Below are 21,573 nucleotides of genomic sequence, written 5' to 3' on the forward strand. Positions count from 1 at the left end.
TGTGCCACTAGATAGTAGGATTCAAATGAAGGGGCATCCATCCTACCCTGTCCCACCGGTAATTGGAGTTTGGCGAGGGCCGACTCAGTGGCGCTTATCATCCCATATAGCTGTGCTCTCAACATAATATCCAATTCTCTGAAGAATGCCCTTGGCTGGTATACCGTTACAATCATATAATAACATAACAAGTGGGGGAGGGCTATCATCTTGGAGAGGGAGATTTTCCCTGAAATCACCAATGTGGTGTGGTACATCTCCAGCTGAACCGAATCATCACCTTTGCTGTTAGATACATCGCCTTTGGAACTGACGCATTGCCTCTGGTGTGAGGGTTGTTCTGACGCAAAGGAGTCTGCATCGACCCCGCAGCCGCATTGGAACTGCAACCAGAATGAAGCGTCCTTACACAGGCCCTCACATCATTAATCAACTGGAGCCTCGACGACGACTCGGGCTCTTGCACCTCTGCCTCACAGCTCCTCAGAACTGACTCATCGCCTTGACTGTGTGACGCATCTTTGACACTGGAATTCACATGCAAACCCTCATTGACGAATTTCTCGAAGTCGACACAGGACCTTGCATCGGAACCGACGCATCGCCTCCAGGTCATAATGTATCCTCATAGCAGAACACGGCAACACTCCAGGATTTAAAGTACTCTTGTTTAACGGGCCTGACTGGGGCCCTCACGCTTGACTGCACTCCATTGCAGTCAGCCTGAATTTGTGACTTTATCCAGGTTGGCACAACCAGATATCCACAGTTGGAACTTTTTGCTTTTTGGCGCTATTTTCACTGAAATCTTTAAACCTGCATATCTTCGTTTCTACTGATTGGATGTTTATCAAGTTGGTGTTATTTGTTAAAAAATACTCTATGTTTCTAATCTGGTGTGGGATTCCTTTAGTGTGGTATTTTCACTTTATTACTGTTTGAAGTGTTGCACAAATAATTTACACATTGCTTCTAAGTTAAGCCTGACTGCTACCAGGAGGTTGAGCACAGGTTAATTTAGAGTTGCCTTGTGCCTCACCCTGACAAGGATTGTGGTTTCTTCTTGACCTAGGCTCAGACCCCAGGCAAACAGTAACACAATTTCTTACACTGGTGTTCAGCTGTGAGGATTTGGACTTGTGTTTGTATAGTGCCATACAGTAATTCTTGTGTTACACTACCATCTGAGATAAATAATCGGAGACCATTTTTTAATATTCACAATCTACTCCTATTGCTACTCCCTAACTGTCTGTTATCATACGTGCAGCAATGGATTTTGAGCTGGCCAACTTGGAAAATTGCGCTGTGGCTGAGATTAAACAGTTCTGCAAGGAGAGGGAACTCCCCACCAAGAAGGGTACCAAAACGTTAGAGCTGCAGAAAGCTCTGAGGGCCGCGTGGGAGGTCCACCAGTCACTAACAACCGCAGAGGAGCAGGATGATGCAGATGACATGGATGAGCAGAATCAGGACCTGGACATCAGCCCTGAAGGGCCTCCTTCAGGAAAGGGGGAGGACTCATCCCCTGAGTTGGAATTCACTGCCAGAGCAGGACGTGGTTCATTCTTGATGGCCTTTCCCCAGAGGAGCTGGTAAACAAGAAGGTAGAGAGGGAGGTCAGGATACAGGTTGTACGTTTCTAAATGCAGGCCAAGGAGAAGAAAATGGCCAATGAAATGTGCCTTAAGGAGCTGGAACTTAGAGAAAAGCAATCAGATTCCACCAGCATTGGGGGCAGCATACCCTCAGGGTCTTATTACGACTTTGGTGGTCCTACAGAGGTGGCGCCAACACACTGTCCACTGTAGGACCACCAAAGCCGTGGTGTTCCCGCCCACCAGATTAGAAGTTAAATCCTGGTCTGGCAGGAGGTGCTACAGTGGTCTGACGGTGGTGGTCTGATGGCGTCAGTCTGTTGTGCTCATAGAAGAGCCTAACATGCAGACCACCCCTTTCAGAGTGCCAACTGCACCTTCCTGCATGGTGTGGCATACATGCCACACCATGCAGGAACTGGGTGTGCAAATCCAGGGTGGGGCACTACATGTGCTCCCCGCATGCACCCGTAGGCCCAGGAGTGGCAGGGGACCCTGTTAGGGTCCCCTTTGTTGCCTCTCTGCCACCCTTTTCATGGCGGGTTTACTGCCCTGAAAAAGGTGGTGGAAAGCCAACTGTAATATGGTCAGTGGTGCCGCCGCAGCACTGCCAGCATATTACAGATCTCTAACTGCTGATCAACCGCCGTGGGATCCTGGATCCCTGGATTCCTGGCAGTTACAGCAGTCCTGTGAAGGTCAAACGCCACACTTGAAATACTGCGGGCGGGCCCACAGTGTGGCAGTGGTCAGACTGTCACCTTGAGTACGGTATTCCTATGGACTGCAGAACTTGTAATAAGGCCCTCAATGTGTGAAGGAGACAAGATGGTCCATATACCCAATGGTCTGTTACCCAATTATGTGGTGGGAGGTGATAATAATAAATAGTTTTCAGCTTATGATGTGTACACCAGAGGAGCACTGGGGAGGGGTTCTGTGGAAACATATGCCTTTAGTGGAGAGGGGCACTCTTCTAATCCCAGAAGTGGATGACCAAACCAGGTACACCTCTATGAAAGCAATCCTTCAAGCTAAATTTGGTATTACCTTAAACATATTGCCAGAGGTTCAGGGACAGCCACAAACTCCTCAATCAGTCTTGGTTGGATTATCTGGACTACTCTAATAAGGCACTGAATGACTGGGTGAGGGGCAGCAAAGTTTATGATTACAATGTGCTGTACACCTTAATTCTTAGGGTGCATATGCTCAATATTTGTTTTACAGAGCTGTGCCAGCACCTAGTGGAAAGCAAGCTTACTGACTCCAGGACTATTGATGAAGAGATGGACCTCTGTGTTAGCACCAGAGTGTCCAAAATGGCATAGGGGGGCTTCCAAAAAGATTGTAGTTCTTAAAAAGCGCCGCAAAATATTTCCCAAGGGAACAATAGTAACAAGTCCCAATCTGAACCAAAGAAGAAGACATTCTATCATAAAAAGACAGGGAGATTTTTCCCCAGTGTACTGAGTGTAATAAATATGAGCACTCCAATGGAGACACCAAATGTCCCAAGAGGGCACAGACCCCCCCCCCCACCAATACCCCCCCCCACCAATAAACAGACACCTGGACTCGCGAGTGTAGCCCTTGGGGAGTAGGTGGTCCATGTTTACTTTAGGGAGGAGACAGAAGTGATTCTGATGTCCCTGGGGGCAAAGGAGATAGCACTAAAAGCACATATGGCTGCAAATACTTTCAGGTATAGGCAGTGGGGTCGCCATCAATGGGCAACAGGTGAAGGCTCTGAGGGACACAAGAGCCAGCATGACTACTTTTAGCCTTACTTCTTCATGTTCGTTGATCTCGTTGTAGCTGGCTTAAGGACTCTGTTCACTTTTCCACTGCTGAACAGTGCTGAAGGGCATGCGCTCACTCCTTAAAACATGGTAACGTTGGCTTCTACCCAATTGGCATATTTAGTTTACTTAAAAGTCCCTAGCAAAGTGGTGGTACATGTGTGTGAAGTTGCAAACTGCTATTTCGACCTTGCAAAGTAAACCATTTGCCAGTCCCAAACTCTCCTTTTTAACTTATATGTCACCCCTAAGGTAGGCCCTAAATAGCCCACAGGGCAAGGTGGAGTGTATTAAAAATGTAGAACATGTAACTATGAGTTTTACATGTACTGGGAGGGAAACACTCTTAAATTCGTTTGCACTACTGCAAGACCAACCCACCCGCAGGATAACTTTGGAGTTACCGTAGTATATTTACATATTATATTTAATAAGTTGCAATTTCCAAATTAGAGCAGGTAAACAGTTCATGTTTGGTATCTTTGGAATTGTAATGAAAAATCCTCTGTCACGGTAAAATCGGATCTTAAATTCCAATTTTGAAAACGCCACTTTTAGAAAGTTTTCATTTTACTGACTTTGCACACTTAGTGCCTGAAACCTGTCCTTGGGTCACATGTGTGGGTGTAGCTGATGATTGGGCTTTTTTATATTCCTTGAAGAAAGCCGCACACAATAGAGAGCACTGCCCTACTTACACTTGAGTGGTCTGTGTCCTGTCTCCACACAAATGGCTGCATACCCCCTGTAGTTAGTCTGGAGACAGGACAGGGAATGTAGGACGCCTGGAGACTTTAAAGGGAAACCTCTAGAAACTTCTCTCACCTTCTAGAGGAAGGGCACCAGGTATAAATATTGGACCTCAGACACCACCTCTTCAGTACACTTCTGGACCTATGGATACTATGCCAGGAAGAAAGTCTGCTGTGCTGCTGAAAGGACTGTCACTCTGCTGGTCTACTGCTCTGAAGGAACTGCTGCCCTGATGTGCTGACCTACAGCCTGCTGCCCTCTTGTCTAGGTGAGAAGGACTATACCTGTATCTGTTGAACCCCGGACCCCAGAGTGACTACAAGCATTAGTTGGCTGGCCTCCTGAGTTGAGCCTCAGGGACAGATGGCTCCAACTACCTTGAACCCAGCACCTGGACTCTGCCATCTGTGAGCTTGAACTCACGACTTTGTCCCGGTCAGGTGTTACCAGATATATAAGAATTCCAACACCAAAGACTTTCCTCTTTTATGTTATTTTTCAGCTTTATTATTTGGTAATTAACAATCAATGTTATCATTGCGGTACTCTGACTCCTGATGTTTATGTCATCAGATTTTTTTCTCTTCTTTTTAGGGGTTCTGTTTGGTGAAACCGGAGGTGCTCAAAGAGAAGAGATAAGTGTCAGGTAAATATTTGTGTTCTTGGTTTCCTTTTTTTCCTATTTTTCCTCAACTCTCTTTCCTTATGTTTTCCTCATTCTCCCTTGTCAATATCATTCTGGCCTTATTCTAATTCAAATCACTGTAACAGTTCAAACTTTCAATAAACAAAAAAAGTAAAAAGAAACCTTTGAGTTAAACTTCTAAATGCAACAATACGTTCATTCACTTCTGCCCAAATTCTCTCACAATATGTTTCAAATAACAGTAGCTCACAATGATGTGCCTGCCTCCTCCCTCTTCCTCTCCAGTTTCCTTCTCCAGGTATGTGACTACTGACTTGAGTGAGCCACCCTTCCCGGTGATCGTGGCTGGATCTGGGAGTATTCCCATCATTCTGCTCCCTAGGAGAAGTGTTGCCTCCTGCCCTGAGCTGTCTTCGTTCCACTTGTGACAACCTTGGCCTCTGGATCTCCTGCCAGGGACCCCCACTCATTGTCTTGCGTTTCTCCATCTGTCTTTCTTCTCGTCTCGTCTCTCCTCTCATCTCTCCTCTGTTGTTTCATTCTTCTATATCCCCCTCCTTGCCTGACTTCAGACTCCATGTGTCTTCCTCATCCTGTCCCTTGTGGAAAAAAACGAAAGTCCTTTTTCAGTTTTTATGTTTCTTTTCTGTGTCCCTGTTAGTACTTCCTTTCTGTCTGCTTTCTTTCTCTGTTTGTTGTTAGGCAGACCGTGCAACGTCCAAGCAGGCAGAGCTGATGGGGTGACATGTAAGTACCCTCCCTCTTCCTCCCCTGTCTCCTCAAATAGTGGTAGGTATTCTAGAAAATTAACATATTCCAATCCATCAATTGTTTGGGATTAGCTATTCCCGGGAATATGAATGTGTGAATTGTCACTATTCATCAAGAACTGACATTGATTCTGATTTGTGTATCTGACTACACCAGATTGCAAATCAGTTTTCTTCGATAAATTACTGAAGAAAAATGTGCAGAATAATTCTTGTCTAGACTGTAGAGCAGAAGTACTATCAACTGTATTTGCTAGTTAGAACAGCAAATTTGCCATCTTGATTCTACAAAGGTATAAAACAGGTGTCACAAAAATACTGATATCACCAACTTTAAAACATGTCAGATGTCAATATATAGAAAAACATATCCTACTGTTGTCATCATTTTCCATGAGGGACAGCGCATTAGATCAGTCACTACACATTACATTTGAAGAATAGATCGCGATGAACTGAATGTAAAGACACTTGCTTTACATTCAAACAGAGATTACCATAGGATTTATCAAACTATTTCTGGAACAAAAGTTCTGGAAAATATAGGGGGGTTCTAATTTAGAGTTAGTTTCACACTAAAAGTAATTCTAAATGTTGTAGATCAATGTTGTCATGCAGGATAGCATGGGTGTCAACCACTTTCGGTTTTCAATTTTTAAGAAGAATTGTTCAATTAGTATTTTATGTTGCTTTAGGCTAGTATATAAACACTTATTTTACAAATGTAAAAGTGATGGACATATGTGTTAATGGAGCCCTGCAAGGGTGACAACACCTTTAGATCTTCAATATCTTTTGAACAACATCTGAACTACACTTTACAACAGTAGGTATAGACGTGTTTGAGAAATTATCTTGTTTTTGGTAATTAAACATTCAGTAAACCTATAGAGAAAATTATGCCAAACTGAAAGTGATCTACAATATCTGCTCTTTGTATTTTTATGTCTGGCACATACACTTATTATGTGGTTTTTTTTCAATCACATATTTCTTTCCCAATAGTTCAAGGATGACAAACTTTTCTTAGAAATGTTACAAGTGCTGAGCACGTATGGGTTCCTATATGTGGTATAAGTATCTATTCAGTCAAACGGCATCAAGAAAGGTTTAAGTATTCTGAGTTCTCTACAGAAGATTCCAAAGAGGCTATCTCAAAACTCAAGTCAGGGTCTCCCTCTGATCCCTGACCCCTTCACTTCTGGCTTTGGGGGTTGATGTCATCAACCCTATTTTGAATTCTCAGTTCAATGAGTCTTTAATCACTGTTAGAGTGCCCACCTGCTGGAAGTGGGATAAGCTTGTTCCTCCTTTTAAGAAAACAAGTGCAGACCTAGATATCCCTGGTAACAATAGGCCCAATTCTCCTCTTCCGGCACCTGAAGGGGTCCCCCCACACAATATACATGTGCATAATGTGTAAAACTTGGGGTTTCAATTGATAAAAATATGTCTTTCCACAAGCAAATTAGCCTAGTGGTTGGGGTGTGCTCAGTTTTTACGGATGTTAAAAAAAATGCATTTCCTTTCAGTGCGAATTAGGATTACAATGATTCTGGCTTTGGTCTTGTCGAGGTCAAACAATGCCAATTCTCTATATGCCAGACTGCCACAATACCTGTTGAGGAAATTGCAGATGGGATTGAATGCTACCTCCAGGCTTGCCCTTAGTCTCCCTAGAAGAGAGTGTGTCACTCAGCATCTGCACAACTTCTACTGGCTTTCCGTAACTAAGCAGATTTCTTTCAAGGCCTCTTTGTTAACGCATAGAGCTTTGCATAATTCCGGTCCTGTCTACTTATCCTGCATGATCTCGTTTTATAGTCTTCTGAGAACTCTGTTCTGCCAATACTCATTTAGCCATGAACCCAAGGATTCTTCTTATCAAAGCTGGGGGATGGTCCTTCTCCTTTTTTGAGCTGGTGGACTGGAACAATCAGCTTTTGTAATTGCACCATAAAAATGATTAAGGACTTTTTAGGAAAAAGCTCAAGATTTGGCTTTTTTCCCAGTAGCTAGCTTCCTCTTATTCTCATGTGCTCAGTTCCACTAAGCACCGGGACACTCATTGAGTAGCCGTGAGGTCAACTTATACAAAAGACTTTACGGAGAAACCCACTCCCTGTAGACTTTCAAGACCCCTTAGGTGTCCAAATTAAGCACACCGTTCTCACAGACAGTCCCTCCAGACAGACATGTCTCATTACCTGACCAAAGCCCTCCTACTCACAATTTACACCTTGTACAGAAGTCTTCATGGAGTTGCACATTACCTACAGACATCCAAGACCCTTTAGGTGACTAAGCTCCAACTGCAAACACAGTTCACCTCCAGACACTACAGAGCCATTAAATGGATTAAGCATTAATTTATGATATACTGTCATTCACATTATTGGACTGGTCTTTGTAGTGCTGATATATAATATCAAAGTGTTGAAAATCATTTTCTAATTCCTGTTTCTCACAGATTTTTTAATATATTTCCAGAAGAGAGATATGTTTGTGTTGAAATTATATATATTGAAATTACCTATTATAAGAGAACAATGACCGTTTTTGGATAATGTTAAATTTCTGTATTATATTTAGAGATTGCCAAGTTTAGAAGAAGAAGAATATAGTCACAAACAAGTAGTGGTTATATTATAATGTGGTACTGTTGTTTTTAATACACTAATTAATGGTATAATGTATATTAGAGTAATAGCATTCAGATATTTGCTGCTTAATTATTCATTAACATTCCAGTCAGTTTGGAAATATACGCATCTTTTGAAGGCCCAACCCCTACTGCACACAGCCTTTGCACAATGCAGAGTTCTTAAAGGAAAGCCTACTCCCTCTAGACACCAAGTCATATTAGGAAGCCATGTCCCTACTGGTCACAACGTTTACATTCTGGGCAGCTGTTTATGAAGGAGTCAGTTCCTCAAGAGCCTGAAGCCACATTAGATAACCAAGCCCCTATTACACACAGCCTTCTTCCTGTGCACAGCTTTACACATAGAATGCACTCCCTCTACAAACCTGAGCCCAATTAGGTGGCCAACTTATAATACATACAGCCTTTGCCCTGTGCACAGGTAGTCACATAGAGGCCATTCCCTGCAGACATTCATGCCTCATTATGTGACCAAGTCACTATGAGGCATAGCCTTTACATTATGCAGAAATCTTCATGAAGAGGTAGTCTGTCCAGAAACAGAAGCAACATTAGATGGCCAAGACCCTACATATAGTGTTAGCTCTCTACAGAGCTCTTCAAGGAGAGCCCTCTCTCTCTAGCCTCACGAGCCCCATTCGGTGGCAAAGGCCATATTATAAACACCTGTTATCGTGAACAAATGTCTTCACAGAAAATCCTCTCCCTCCAGACATCAAAGCCTCATTAGGTGGCACAGCCTGCACTATGCACAACCTTCACTCCATCTACAGCTCTTCAGAGAGACACCAGTCTCTCCAGAAACCCAAGTCCCATTGGGTGGCCAAGCATCTACTACATGAAGACTTTGCCATGTGCACAGTCCTTTATCAAGAGATCAGTCTGCTCAGACACCCAATCCCCATTTGGTAGCCATGCTTCCTCTACATACAGCCTTCCACTGTGTACATCTTGTCATTGAAAGCCCACTCCCTCAAGGCATTAACGCTCCACTAAGCAGCAGATACCAGTACGCACAGCCTTCACTTCCTTTACAGCTTTTCAGAGAGAGACCGGACTCTTCAGACATCCAAGCTCCTTTAGGTGGCTAACATGTTCCCGCTGTACTCTGCTGTTCACAGAGAGCCTGCTCCCTTTACACACTCAATACTCATGAGATGGCCAGTCCGCTACTATACACAGTTCACAGTATTCACCTTGCACACTTTTCTTCTACAGCTACAATGGTTACTCTGCCGTGGTTAGAATAGTTTTTGTACAAGATGGAGTCCCTTCCTGCATTAAAACTATCAATTAAAGCGATTTCCTCTATGTTCATTTACTGTAGAATGTAGCACACATACAAAGGGGAAAAAAACAAAGAGAAATACAAACGTTTCTCTTTGATATGCCAATCTCAGAGAGGTGCAGCATTTTTGCACTAATCCTTGTCTACAAGTTATTGTAGTATGGACTTGCATCAAAATGCAAGGCTGAATACATTGGAATGCCAATAGAAGATCCACAAAATCCCCCCTTGATGCAAAGAAACACAAGGCAGTGCATTGCATTGCACTGTTTAACTGCTGATTGTAAACTAACAGAAAATGTCTTGGCTTTTAAATTATAAATAGAACTTTTATATCAGGTATGCTCTACAGAAGTAACACAAACCAGATACAAAATATTTGTAATTGGAAGATAAAATCTATTGTTATCCATGCTTGAGTTTTATTTCAACAGATAATAGAGTTACCTTTTATTATAAGAAAATAGGCTGTTGTAGCAGACTATTATCATGTAGAAACATTACATTAAACCACATACATGACAAATGTGACATATTTCTACTCTTAAACAAGACTAGGCAGTTCTTCAAAGAACTGTTTTCTTCTTTTTTAACTTCTTTAAATTTTTGGGGTATTTTTTGTCATGTATGGAAATGAGTATTGAACTAAAACTAGAAAAAGGGGCATCAAAGCTGGAGGTTTTCAAAAAGAATCTGTGTGATATATATTTGTGCTTCATTTCGAGAGAGGTCTGGGCAGAGGTAGATGGCTCATGAACTACCACAATAGTTTTGCAGCTTACACAGAAAATTAACACTTTCTTGTACTATGAATTTACTTTCAGTCCCTGCTGCAGAACTCTTTAGGGACAGTCTTCCCAGAAGCAATGGTTGGTATAGAGAATGTAGGTGGAAGTACCTCATCATATTCCTTCTGTTCCCTAGCCTCGTGGCATGGATGAATGGATCACTTGTATTTCCACATGTCCTTTGTGCCATGTGAGTACTTTTTTCCAGTCCCACGTGAAAATTGATTATTGGTGGCAGTGCAGTGGACAACCTTGGCTATAAATGTATATTCTCCTGAAGAGAAGAAATTCTACACCAGGGATTTCGTTTTGGGTGGTGGAATCTCCTTCTCCTAGAAATCTCTCTCCTCTCCTGGTGCCATATTCAATATTTATTTTTTTAAATGACAAAAACATAGTCAGAGTTTATAAAAGCAAGTGAAAGCCGTTAAGTGACTCTCAAAAATGAGTTTCAAAAGGAGGAAACTTCCATTAAATAAAGGACGACAATGATTTCAACCAATAGAAGTCTTCCAAAAATGCATCGTTGATCTTCATGTACTCCCACTGAAATCACAAGATGCAAAAACGGAGCGATTTTTATACAAAAAACTCAAAACATCCTCATAACATGACTCAGTTAGATAACCTTTAAGCCCAACATTAAATAATAATGACTATTTCTTAGTAAAAATAACTTTTACATTTTTCCGGCCATCTCCCGGTACAGGAAGCAAAACCCTCACTGAGGGGCATATTATCAAGAAACGGCGTTAAAATTATCACTGCTTTAGCGGCAGAAAACTGCAGCTAAAGCGGTGATAATGGGCTTGATAATATGCCCTTGAGAATTCCAATAGAAGCCCATGTTCCGGTGTGAACATTGGCTTCTATGGGAATTCTCTGCGGCATATTATCAAGCCCATTATCGTCACTTTAGCGGCAGTTTTCTCCCGCTAAAGCGGCGATAATTTTAACGCCGTCCTTGATAATATGCCCCCTGAGTTCCTGCAGGGATTGCCATTGGCTGTGCAAGACTTGTGAGAGTCCTGAGAGAGTACCGTGGGACCAAAGCAAAAGAAAAAAATCAACTCCCAGAATACAATATGGTGTCTGTTAAAAGGTCAGAATGGACTTAAAGTGTGACATTTGCCATAGGTACACTTGGTAGCTATGAATGTCCACACAACAGCAGCACCACCTTAATGTATGCCAGTAAAGAGTGCTTAAAAGCAATGGCAAGCATGGGTAAAGCATCAGGTTCCAGGTACCTTAGAATGCAGGGCTAAAAATTAATCTGGTGTAATTCAAAACTGTAAAGGTTTCACACAATACTATTTCGTCAGCAGGGATGCCCATCTCCACAATGTCATAATGTTCAGTAGGGTGTAGTTAAATATCTCAAAACTGTGTCCAAGAGTTTTTTTGTTAAAACCTTTGAATATATCTTATGTTTTTAATCCATTATTAGTCCTGTACACCAGACAGAATAATGAAAGGGTGAATGTGAGAGGTAATGAGATGTGACAAAGGACAATGAGATGTGACAGTGCAACACTCATACTTTCTATGCTTCAAGCTGTCTAACATAAGTCTATTGGATACTCTGCAATTTTAAGACACTAAATACACTACATTACTAGTCCTGTAATGCCAGAAGAAATTTGGGCCAGAAGGGGAAGCGCGCATGACTTCGGTAAGTGTCCAGAGAGGTAGGAAAAGCGCACAAGCTTTTAATTTGGACAGGGGGAATGGGGGGAGGTGATTAGACTGTCAACTCCTCAACAGAGGGAGGGGAGTTTGAAGCAGGGCATAAGCTACTGCTTGTGAATAAGGAACTTAGGCATCCCTCTACCATCACCCCAAACAAAAGCTTGGCTCCGTTGCCAGTGTACAATTTCCAAAGACAGAAGGGGAGACACGCCAAACCCCTGGCCACACCATTATCAGCCCCATCTGGGGAAAAGGGTAAGTGTCTCAAGCCTAAAATACCCCCTCTTTGCGGTCCTAAGGTGCAAGCTAGAGTACCATCCCCCTCTCCCGATTCTGATATTAGTGAATCAATTATCTTGGAAAACGTCCCTGTCTTGGAAGTGAGTGGTAGGGGACTTGCAGGGTCAGGTATTGCGCTATGCAATAGGTTTCAAGTACTAGCAATGAGTGATCAGGAAGTGACTCAGGAAGCGAATATGGTCCCCGAATTACAAGGAGGGCAGGATGGAGCGCAGATTCAAAGCCAGAGTCAGTATCAAAACCAAAATCAAAGTAACTCTAGTACTTTAACCAGCACGCGGGCCGAGCCACAAATTCCCAAGGAATCTGTATCAAATCCTGGGGTGGAAAAGCTGATGGAGTCTATGATCTTAGATATGAGAGAGAAGTTTGCCATCTCCGAAAGGAATCAGGGCAAGATTCAGGAGTTTTGTGAGGCACTGGAGGAAAAAAGTAACTCCCTGATGAACCGAGTGGCAGTGGTTGAGGCCTCATTGAAGGATCTAGGCAAGGAAGACTAGCAGAACCAGGATGAGATAAAGACATTAAAATCGAGGGAGATGGATCTCAGGGATAAGATGATAAGATGGAATCTTTGGAGAATAATGCCTGAAGAAATAACTTAAGGTTGTTAAATATCCCGAAGGGGAAGGAAGGTGAAAATGTTAAAAGCTTTATAGTGGACCTACTCTGTGAGTTCATTCCTGGCCTGGAATCATCAGCATTAGAGAAAGATATACAAAGGGCCCATAGAGACCCATTCAAGAGAACTGGGGCAAGGAAAAACCAGCGGAAAATCCTAATTAACTTTCAGTCTTATTCTCTAAAGGAGAAGATCTTAGTTGAGGAGCTTAAGGTTGGCATATATAAAAAAGAAGATTGGTCATTTCGGATCCGCTCTGACATCTCCAGGGTTACCCAAGATCATCAGTGGGATTTAGGCAAATACATTCAGGAGCTGAAATTGTTGGGGGCAACGGCACAAATGCATTTTCCTGCGTCCCTAAGAATTATGTGGCAAAACCAGATGCATAAATTTAGAGATCCCCAAGAGGTGGAGTCATTAATAAATCAGATCAAATCGCATCAGAAGGTGTGAGGTAGGGACCAAAGCAGGCAGGGCCTCGAAGGGCGAACATGTTTTGCCAAAGGAAGGAAGGGAGGGTTCTCCAGGGGGGGGTAGGCGGGGGTCGTTTACAATTTTTTGATACACTCTTTTTCACCTGGGTGATGGGAGCATATAGGGGAAAAAAAGACAAAATAAGTCAGAATTTGTGGTTTAAAGGGATCTTAGGTGAGGGGTGAGTGCAGGGACCGAGGTCCATCAACAATTCCAGATTTAATGTTGGTTAGAAAACTATCCTGAAATGTAAACGGGTTGAGGGTAAGGAGTAGGAAGAAGAAGATGTTGGAATATCCGTGAGTGGCAGAAAGTGAGATTATTATCTTGCAGGAGACCCATTTGTTAAAAGTGGAATGGGAGGAGGCAATAAGGAAATTAAAATGGGTGGATGTTTCAATCTGAATGAACCAGGGCTGTTGTGTTAAGGGGGTGGCTATTATATTTAAGAAAGCAGCGAAAGCAGTAATATTGGAGGCTACTCACACCCCAGAGGGAGATGGGTGGCAGTCAAAGTCAAGATCCAGGGGAAACCATATATCATTGCCGGCTATTTTGGTCTGAACCAGTATAACCAGCTTTTGGAGTTTTCTGCCCCCATAATTTTGGCCGGGGATTTCAATGTATTTATTGGACCATAGGAAGGATAGGTGGCCAATTATAAAGTCATCTGTAGAGCCGAACCTACCCCAAATGAGGTTAGTGCTTAGATGTTGCATGCCGGACTTTGGATTGTCGGCTGTGTGGAGAGAGAAGTGGGTGGGTGATCAAAAATATACTTTTAAGACAAGGAGACATGGTCTCGCTTTTAGGATTGATTATTTTTGGGTGGAAAAAGGAGAGAGTAGGATGGTCAATACGGTGGAACACTTGCCAGCCTATCTGTCAGACCACTAGGCGGTTCATCTGGAGCTGAAAGTGGGGGATGGGGGCCCTCCCCCAAGGTGGACGTTGGTTAGAACTTTACTACTAGACCAACACGTGGTGATACAGTTGAAGAAGATAACAAGGGAATACTTCCATTTAATGGCACAAGTACTGCACCACAGACAACCTGGGATGCGCATAAGGCAGTCATAAGGGGGAGGCTGATTGTATTGCCGCATTTAAGAACAAGACTACTAAGAGTAAATTAAAGTCCTTAGAGGTTAGATTGGAACAGCTGGAAGAATTGGCTAGGAAGCAGGACCAAGGACAAGGTACTCAAGGTGTTAGTTTGCTTGAGGAGGAAATAAGAGAAAGGAAGGAAGAGGTGTCCTGTTTGTTGGAGGGAATAGTTAGGAGGAAGTGGGAGGCAAGCAAGCTTGAATATGGGGAGGGGTGCGGCAAACTTTTGGTTTGGAAATTAAAAACGGAGCAAAGCCAGAATAAAATTCAAGCCATTAGGGTAGAAGGGCAAAGTGCACTTAGGTGTGAGGACAGGGAGATACCTTATACACAGAAGAGGAAGGAGTTACAGAGGAGCAAGTCGAGAAGTATTTTAAGGTTTTGCAAATTCCAATCCTGTCAGAGAAGCAAAGGGGGATGTTAAATTAAGAAATAACAACTGAAGAAGTAGTGGGTGCAATAGGAAAATTGAAAAGGGGAAGGCGGCCGGTCCGGATGCCCTCCCGAACAAGATCGATCTGTCCCTTAAAGAGGATGTCGCACATTTTTTGGCAAGCCTTTTTAAGTTGATTTTTCTTGGGGGGTCGGCTATACAGATATCCTGGGAGGAAGCTACTATCTGTCTCTTGCATAAAGCAGGGAAAGGTCCAGAGTACTGCGAATCTTACAGACCTATCTCACTGCTGAACAGTGATTATAAGATCTTCACTCAGATTTTGGCAGCAAGATTAGGAGAGGTCATGGATAATTTAATACACCCGGATCAGAAGGGTTTCATTAAGGACAGATAGATACATGAGTTAACACACAAATTACTTGAGGCAATCGACATAGCAACTCAGAATTGGCTCCCCTTGGTGACTATCAACTTTGATGCAGCAAAGGCTTATGATAGGGTTAGCTGGCCTTTCCTGCATAAAGTTACAGAGAAGTGAGGCCTGGGGGTTAGCGATTGGCAGGGTTCTAAAAACAATCTATAAGAACCCTTCTGCTAGGACATTGGTGAAACGGAACCTTACCCAGAAGATATTTATATAAAGAGGTACAAGACAAGGTTGTCCTCTCTCCCCTCTTCTATTTGATATTTATATTGAGCCCCTTGCTAACAAGCTTAGAGTTAGTCAATAAATCCTCCCATTTGTATTTCAGGGATGGGAGAAGAGGGTGGCACTATATACCCGATGACATGATTGTATTTACAATAAACTTGTCACTCTCACTTCCAATAATCTCAGACTTCTTGGGCAAGTTTGGGGAGGTTTCAGGTTACCAGATAAATTGGCAGAAAAACAAAGTGAATGAATGGAACTCCCAGAGTAATAACTCTTTGGTAAAGGACGGTATCTAGGAATCAAGGTGTATAAGAACTGAGAAGATGTGGCATGTTTGAACTTTGAGAAGGGAGCAAGTGGAACTAAGAGGCTACTAAGATCCTGTGCAGGGCTTCCACTCTATTGTTTTGGTAGGTCAAATATCTTGAAGATGTCAATATTACCAAAATTTACTTTTTTGTTTGCTTTAATACCCCTAGAATTCCGGAAGGCTTGGTTTGACAAATTAGAGGGAGACCTGACTAGCTTTATCTTGGCCTCCAAGGCCTCCAGAATTGCGTGGAAGAAACTCTGCAGGGGAAACAACAGGGAGGAATTGCTATCCCGGATATGTTTCAGTACTGTATAGCTTTCCAGTTTAAAGCAATGAGAATTTTAATCCAGGAGCAGCTAAAGTATGCTCCGTATTTACAAGCCATGACTAAGTCAGAAGGGGATGGGTTTATGTATAAATTCGGGCACCCGAAATACTTTAAGAAATTAAAACTAAAGATTCTTTATGCAGCCTTTAAGCTATGGTTTTAAATTAGAAGGGCAGTTTGAATCCTGTATTACAGCAGTCATGCCCCAATATGGGCTTCTCTATGAATCCCTGAATGCTTGAAGGACAAACTCTCAGCCCCGTTAGCAGAAGCAGGGATAACGAGATGGAACCAGTTATTTACTGGAGGGACCTTAGCGGATTGGGAACAATTGTCATCATTGTCAAATGGGAGCATGTCCAGATTCAAGTATTACCAGCTAGCTAGCTGGGCAAAATCGCTATTGAAGGACAAAATAGGAAATGGTGATCTGGAGGGAAAATTTCTAAAAGGCCCATCACAGAAAAAAAGGTATCGGAATGGTACTGGCTGTTTGTGCTTGCCGGAGAGGGGGAGTTAATCCTTCCCTCAGAAATCTGAAGGAAGGATCTACCATTGGGGCACATACAAAATCTTTGGCAAGTATTGATGTCTATGATGTGGTATGTTGTTAGTGCTGCCTCTCTCAGGATAAAACCATCTGTTTATGATACATAGGGCATATTGGTCACCGAAAAAGCTGACAAGGATGAACAAGCAGGTGGTTAAGAGCTGCCCTAAGTCTGGGGAGGAAGAAGCTGCTGACCTGGAGAAGTGTGGCTCAATGATTAGAGCGGCAGACCCTGATGCAGAGGTCTAGCCCGGGACCAGGGTTCAATTCCCCACCTCGTCGGGTTTTGGGCTCAAAAATTCCACGGACCTGATAATTCTCGCCTCAGTGCCTATTCCAATCATGGAGTCCCACTCTGCAACTCTGGGCAATAGCTTGCTTAATCTCCACAACGGCCCCCACAATGCTAAGGATGCCTGGCCTCCACCTTGGGGGTGCCCAGGAGTGGACACCTCACAGGGGAAGCCAGGATGGGTTCCACAGCGGTATTCATACAAGCGCCTTGAGACCCTTGCGGGTGAGTAGTGCGCTATACAAGTATCAATTTACATTTACCTACACATGTTTTTCCGCTGTCCCAGCCTCCAGGTGTTTTGGCATGATGTAAGTGTGGTTCTCACAACAGTATTGGGTGTAAACCTGGAGGTAAGCATAAGTTTAATTATCTTTGGGGTTATGAATGAGGAGGAGGAGTCAAGGGTCAGGCTGCATAGGAAGCAAAGGAACCTGTCGTTCATGTTGATATTGCTAGCCAGATGCGAGATCTGCATTAATGGGATAACTCTGCACCCCCCTTCGAGAAGGGAGTGGTTGGACTCCTTACGAAAGGTGTGAACGTTGGATGAGAGCAGGGAGGGAATTAAGAAGCTCGATTTTTGGGATATTTTGGATCAGAATTTTTCAGTTTAGTGTATCTTCAAGGGTGTATTAAGTTAATTAAATACGTAAACGCTGATACTAATGTCCGATGATTAAGCAATTTTGCAATAACTCCTGGGTATATGGATCCGGACTGGCTCTCACAGGTCCTCTCCCGTTTGGACTTCAAGGGACAGGAAGATTGAGGATTAGTGCTTTACCACTTTACCGGTCGGAAGTAAGAGCAAAATCCCCTTGCTTGCTTCCTGGTAGATTATTGCACAAATGAGGACAAAAAAAAGGAGTAAAGGGCCCATATTTGTATACAGCATACATTGAGTCTATGTGCATCTATGAAATATAAATAGTGTAGTCCTGGAGACAAGTCTGATTTGGTATGGTAAAGTAAACATGATACACAGTGTAACTACTAGGAAAATATTAAGTGCAAACAGTCCTTAATTTAAACAAGGTAGAACTGAGCGCAACTAGTCAGAGTTACAGAGGTACATTGCAAATAGGTTGTGGCTTGAATCAAAGAACTGTAGCCAAAATCTGTGAGAAAAATTGAAGCTAATGTTTACAATACATTATTGAACTTTAGATTTCTGTGCATATGCTGAATTTGAAGAGATGTCATGTAGTGCTATCACCAATTTTTAAGCTGGAGATTTATAAAGTTGCAGATTTTTTAATCCAGAATTTCAATGAAAATTCTGAGGCATTGCGCATTGTCAAAGAAAATATAATATAATAGTGACTCACTTAAAATGGTTCAAGTCACAGATTAATTGTGAGCAACGTAATGCTGCACACCGTTCTGCTAATTTCAGGAATATGTGTAAGGTATTTTTACAGACATGCCTTATACGTGACTAAAGAATAGATGTGGAGCCATTGACTAAAAAATCCATGTAAAATTAAGTATTTACCAAGTACATTTCATTAGGGTAAAAAATGACCCAACACTTTTTTGAAAGGTATTTAAGATTTAACCAATTGATGATTGTATTGTTGTCCTGGGAGACATTATGTTTCTTACGCAACCAAAATACCATTAAAAAAGAGAGAATAATCTCTACTAAATGTGGGTTCTTTTACATATATTCTTTATGCCCTGCATGTTACATAAGGCTACAACATCTAGCACTACAGAGGTGGTAGAAAATTGGGTCTAGGTGTAGCTCTCTGATACCTTCCAGTATGAAAAGCGTTTAACAAACTGCCACATATGTGGATGATATAATCAGTGATGTCATCAAAGATGTAATTTGAGATGCCATCAGTGATGTAATCAATGATATCATTTAACATGTCATGAGTTATGCTGTATGTGAGGACACAAACAATGCATAGCGGGAGCGCTACTTATAATTAGCTCACTGAATTACAACTCGCGAATTTCAGTGATTTGTTTGATATACCTAACTATAAAATTAGTTGAACCTTGGTTCTTTCAATGAATATACATGTATATATATATATGTTTATGTATATATTCTGCAACACTTAAGACAAAAACTCACCCAAATAGAATAGTGGCAATTCCAGATGCAAACATTCCAGCTAAAAACATTGACTTTGCTCCAATTTGCACAAGCTGAAAAAAAGCACAGCACAGTAAACGTTAATACACACAGGTCCACCACCAACATAAAATCAGTAAAAAAGAAGATGCACACAGAGGTAGGGAGTTACAACCCATTCATTTATATTGAGTTTGTTTTTTACTAAATCTGCTTTCTTTGCTATTGCTACTAATTGCCAACCTACTGAACTGCACATATGAGACTTTAGCCCACTGCATTGCAGATTAGAAGCATTAACTTACATCACTGCCCTGCACTGCCCTGCACTGCTTCACAGAGACTCTAACAAACAACATGGCACCTGTGAGAGACCACCTCACTCTACTGCATCATAGGGGAAATAATCTATGACATGCAGTAAAATCTAAGCGCACTAACTTAGTGTGCTGCATTACATTTTTAGGGATGCAAACCCAGTGCACTACACTATGCCCTAGGTACCCTGACTCACCTCAATGCACTATAGCCTAGGGACAATCAGCCAATTTGAGTGAGTACTGCCAACATCCAGGCTCAATTACATTTATAACGTTTTGAGAATGATGCAGCCATATTTAGATCTGGTTAAAGAGCTTTAGCTTTACAGCAAGCACTCTATGCAAAGCACATGATAATGGCAAGAAGGGAGAGATGTTGATAGTGCCTAGAAGGAGAGCTGTAACTGGTCAGCGTCATCATTCCTGACTTACTAATGCCTTAGCTGATACTCATAGATTTAATAATGCATCATTACAATATGCCTTCTCACATTTCATCTGTACTTTAGTCACTGTTCAGTCTTGCCAAAAGTGTTAGGGGCTCTGTTTCTGTGCACATGTTGAGAGATTTCATACACTGAGTGCTTTTTGGTAATTTTGTCATGTACAGGACTTGGGTGTCTTCTCCCTGCTAACGTGTGTAGAGAAAATATGTGAATCACAAAAGGGCTCCTGTTGATGGTTCTTGGGCAAAAAGAGTGCAGCATCTGTATTGACTGGAGAGTGCACAATGGACTCTGTGAATCTTCACCTAATAAAATAGGAAAACGCATCTGCTGCTTGTGCCAGGTCTGGGGCTTAAAGACTTTAAGGTAGCAAATACTGCCTATATGTCTTATGGTACAATTTCAGCCTCCTTTCCGTCCAACCACTGCCACCTATTTTGAAATTCTAATAGGATTACAATGTGTATGTCATTTTGAATGAATGTGCATATTTGTGGGGGAATCATACTAAGGTATTAGGAGTATGTAAAGTAATACTCCTGTAGTACTACTTCACATTCTTTTAAATGGCTTTGTGAATTGACCACAATGCATCTAGAGGCAGAATCTTCAGGAAATATTCATATACAGTTAATACAAATCCCTTTACCCCCCCAAACAAACCAAGGAGCGCATCCCCTTGTATATTCCTTGCTCTGTGTTTCCCCCTGGCTGATCCCTACATTGTACCCTCCTTATTTGTTTTTCTTGCCAAGAGAGGTTTGCAGTCCCAAGTGGTGCCACCCTATTGTAAGCATCCCCACACATTCAAATTTTGGTGCATGTGCCATCGCTTGACTGTTTTGACCCCTGTGGTGCATACCACTTGCAGACTCCATCACCCGTCAAGCTGTCTTGCATAACATCTTCTTTTGTAGGACCACCAGTGGTCTTAGATGGATTCGACTGTGATCTCTTTGTTTTCCTCTGTAACAATACTTCCACTGATGTCTACCCCAGATAGTTTCCTTTTTCCCACTCATGATGCCAACCCCTTTTGGGCTTACTCCCCTCCAGCCTCTTTCTTCCCCCTATATGGAGGTTTTACCACCCCGAGTGGTTCTTTTCTTTTGCCGGCTTCCCCCTCCCCTTAAGTACCAGATTATGTGTCCCCTTATGGTGATTCGCACCCCATTGATGGCTCAACCATCCTCCGGTGTACCTGCATGTTGCTCCTCTTAAGGAGAGACCCCCCCACCCATTGACCTCCTCCCTACACTATCCTCCTAGGCACCCAAAAAATGTGGGTTTTGCAACCCTCAGTGGTGACTGCCCCTTGCAAAATGCTTCCAGCCATAGTGGATGTGTTCATGCTGTGAGATTTTTCCAGCCCCCGGCGGTACAAGCTACTTGCAAGGTCCCTGTCCTAGTCCCACATAGCATCTTGAATTTCTTCTGACTCTGCTCCTCAAGCACCCAGCCTGTGCCTATTCCCAGATTGGTGAAATGTGACCGCGTCAATATGTCAAGTAAAATGGACCAGTTACAAAACCACATCATTCTGGCTGCCCATCGCCCTTGTTTTCTTTACCTTAGGGATTTCAAGGTAAGGCTAGACTCCATTTGGTGACTTCCCTGTTAGGGCCTGTTCGAGTATGGATAGCCATAGAGAATAACCATTGATCCTGCTATT

At 42.6% G+C, this 21,573-nt stretch overlaps 1 protein-coding gene across 2 annotated transcripts in view; it reads right to left on the minus strand.

Moving 5' to 3' along the window:
* The window catches only part of LOC146820763 (MFS-type transporter SLC18B1-like), a 709,940-nt gene that overhangs the window by 564,054 nt on the left and 124,313 nt on the right, over window positions 1-21,573 (minus strand). For both annotated transcript variants that reach the window (XM_085611552.1, XM_085611553.1), the window contains one exon: window positions 19,136-19,209. In XM_085611552.1, coding sequence (XP_085467678.1) covers window positions 19,136-19,209 — 74 coding nt within the window. The remainder of the gene's footprint in view (window positions 1-19,135; window positions 19,210-21,573) is intronic.

This window comes from Triturus cristatus, chromosome 6 (genome assembly GCF_964204655.1).
Source record: "Triturus cristatus chromosome 6, aTriCri1.1, whole genome shotgun sequence".
NCBI lineage: Eukaryota > Metazoa > Chordata > Amphibia > Caudata > Salamandridae > Triturus > Triturus cristatus.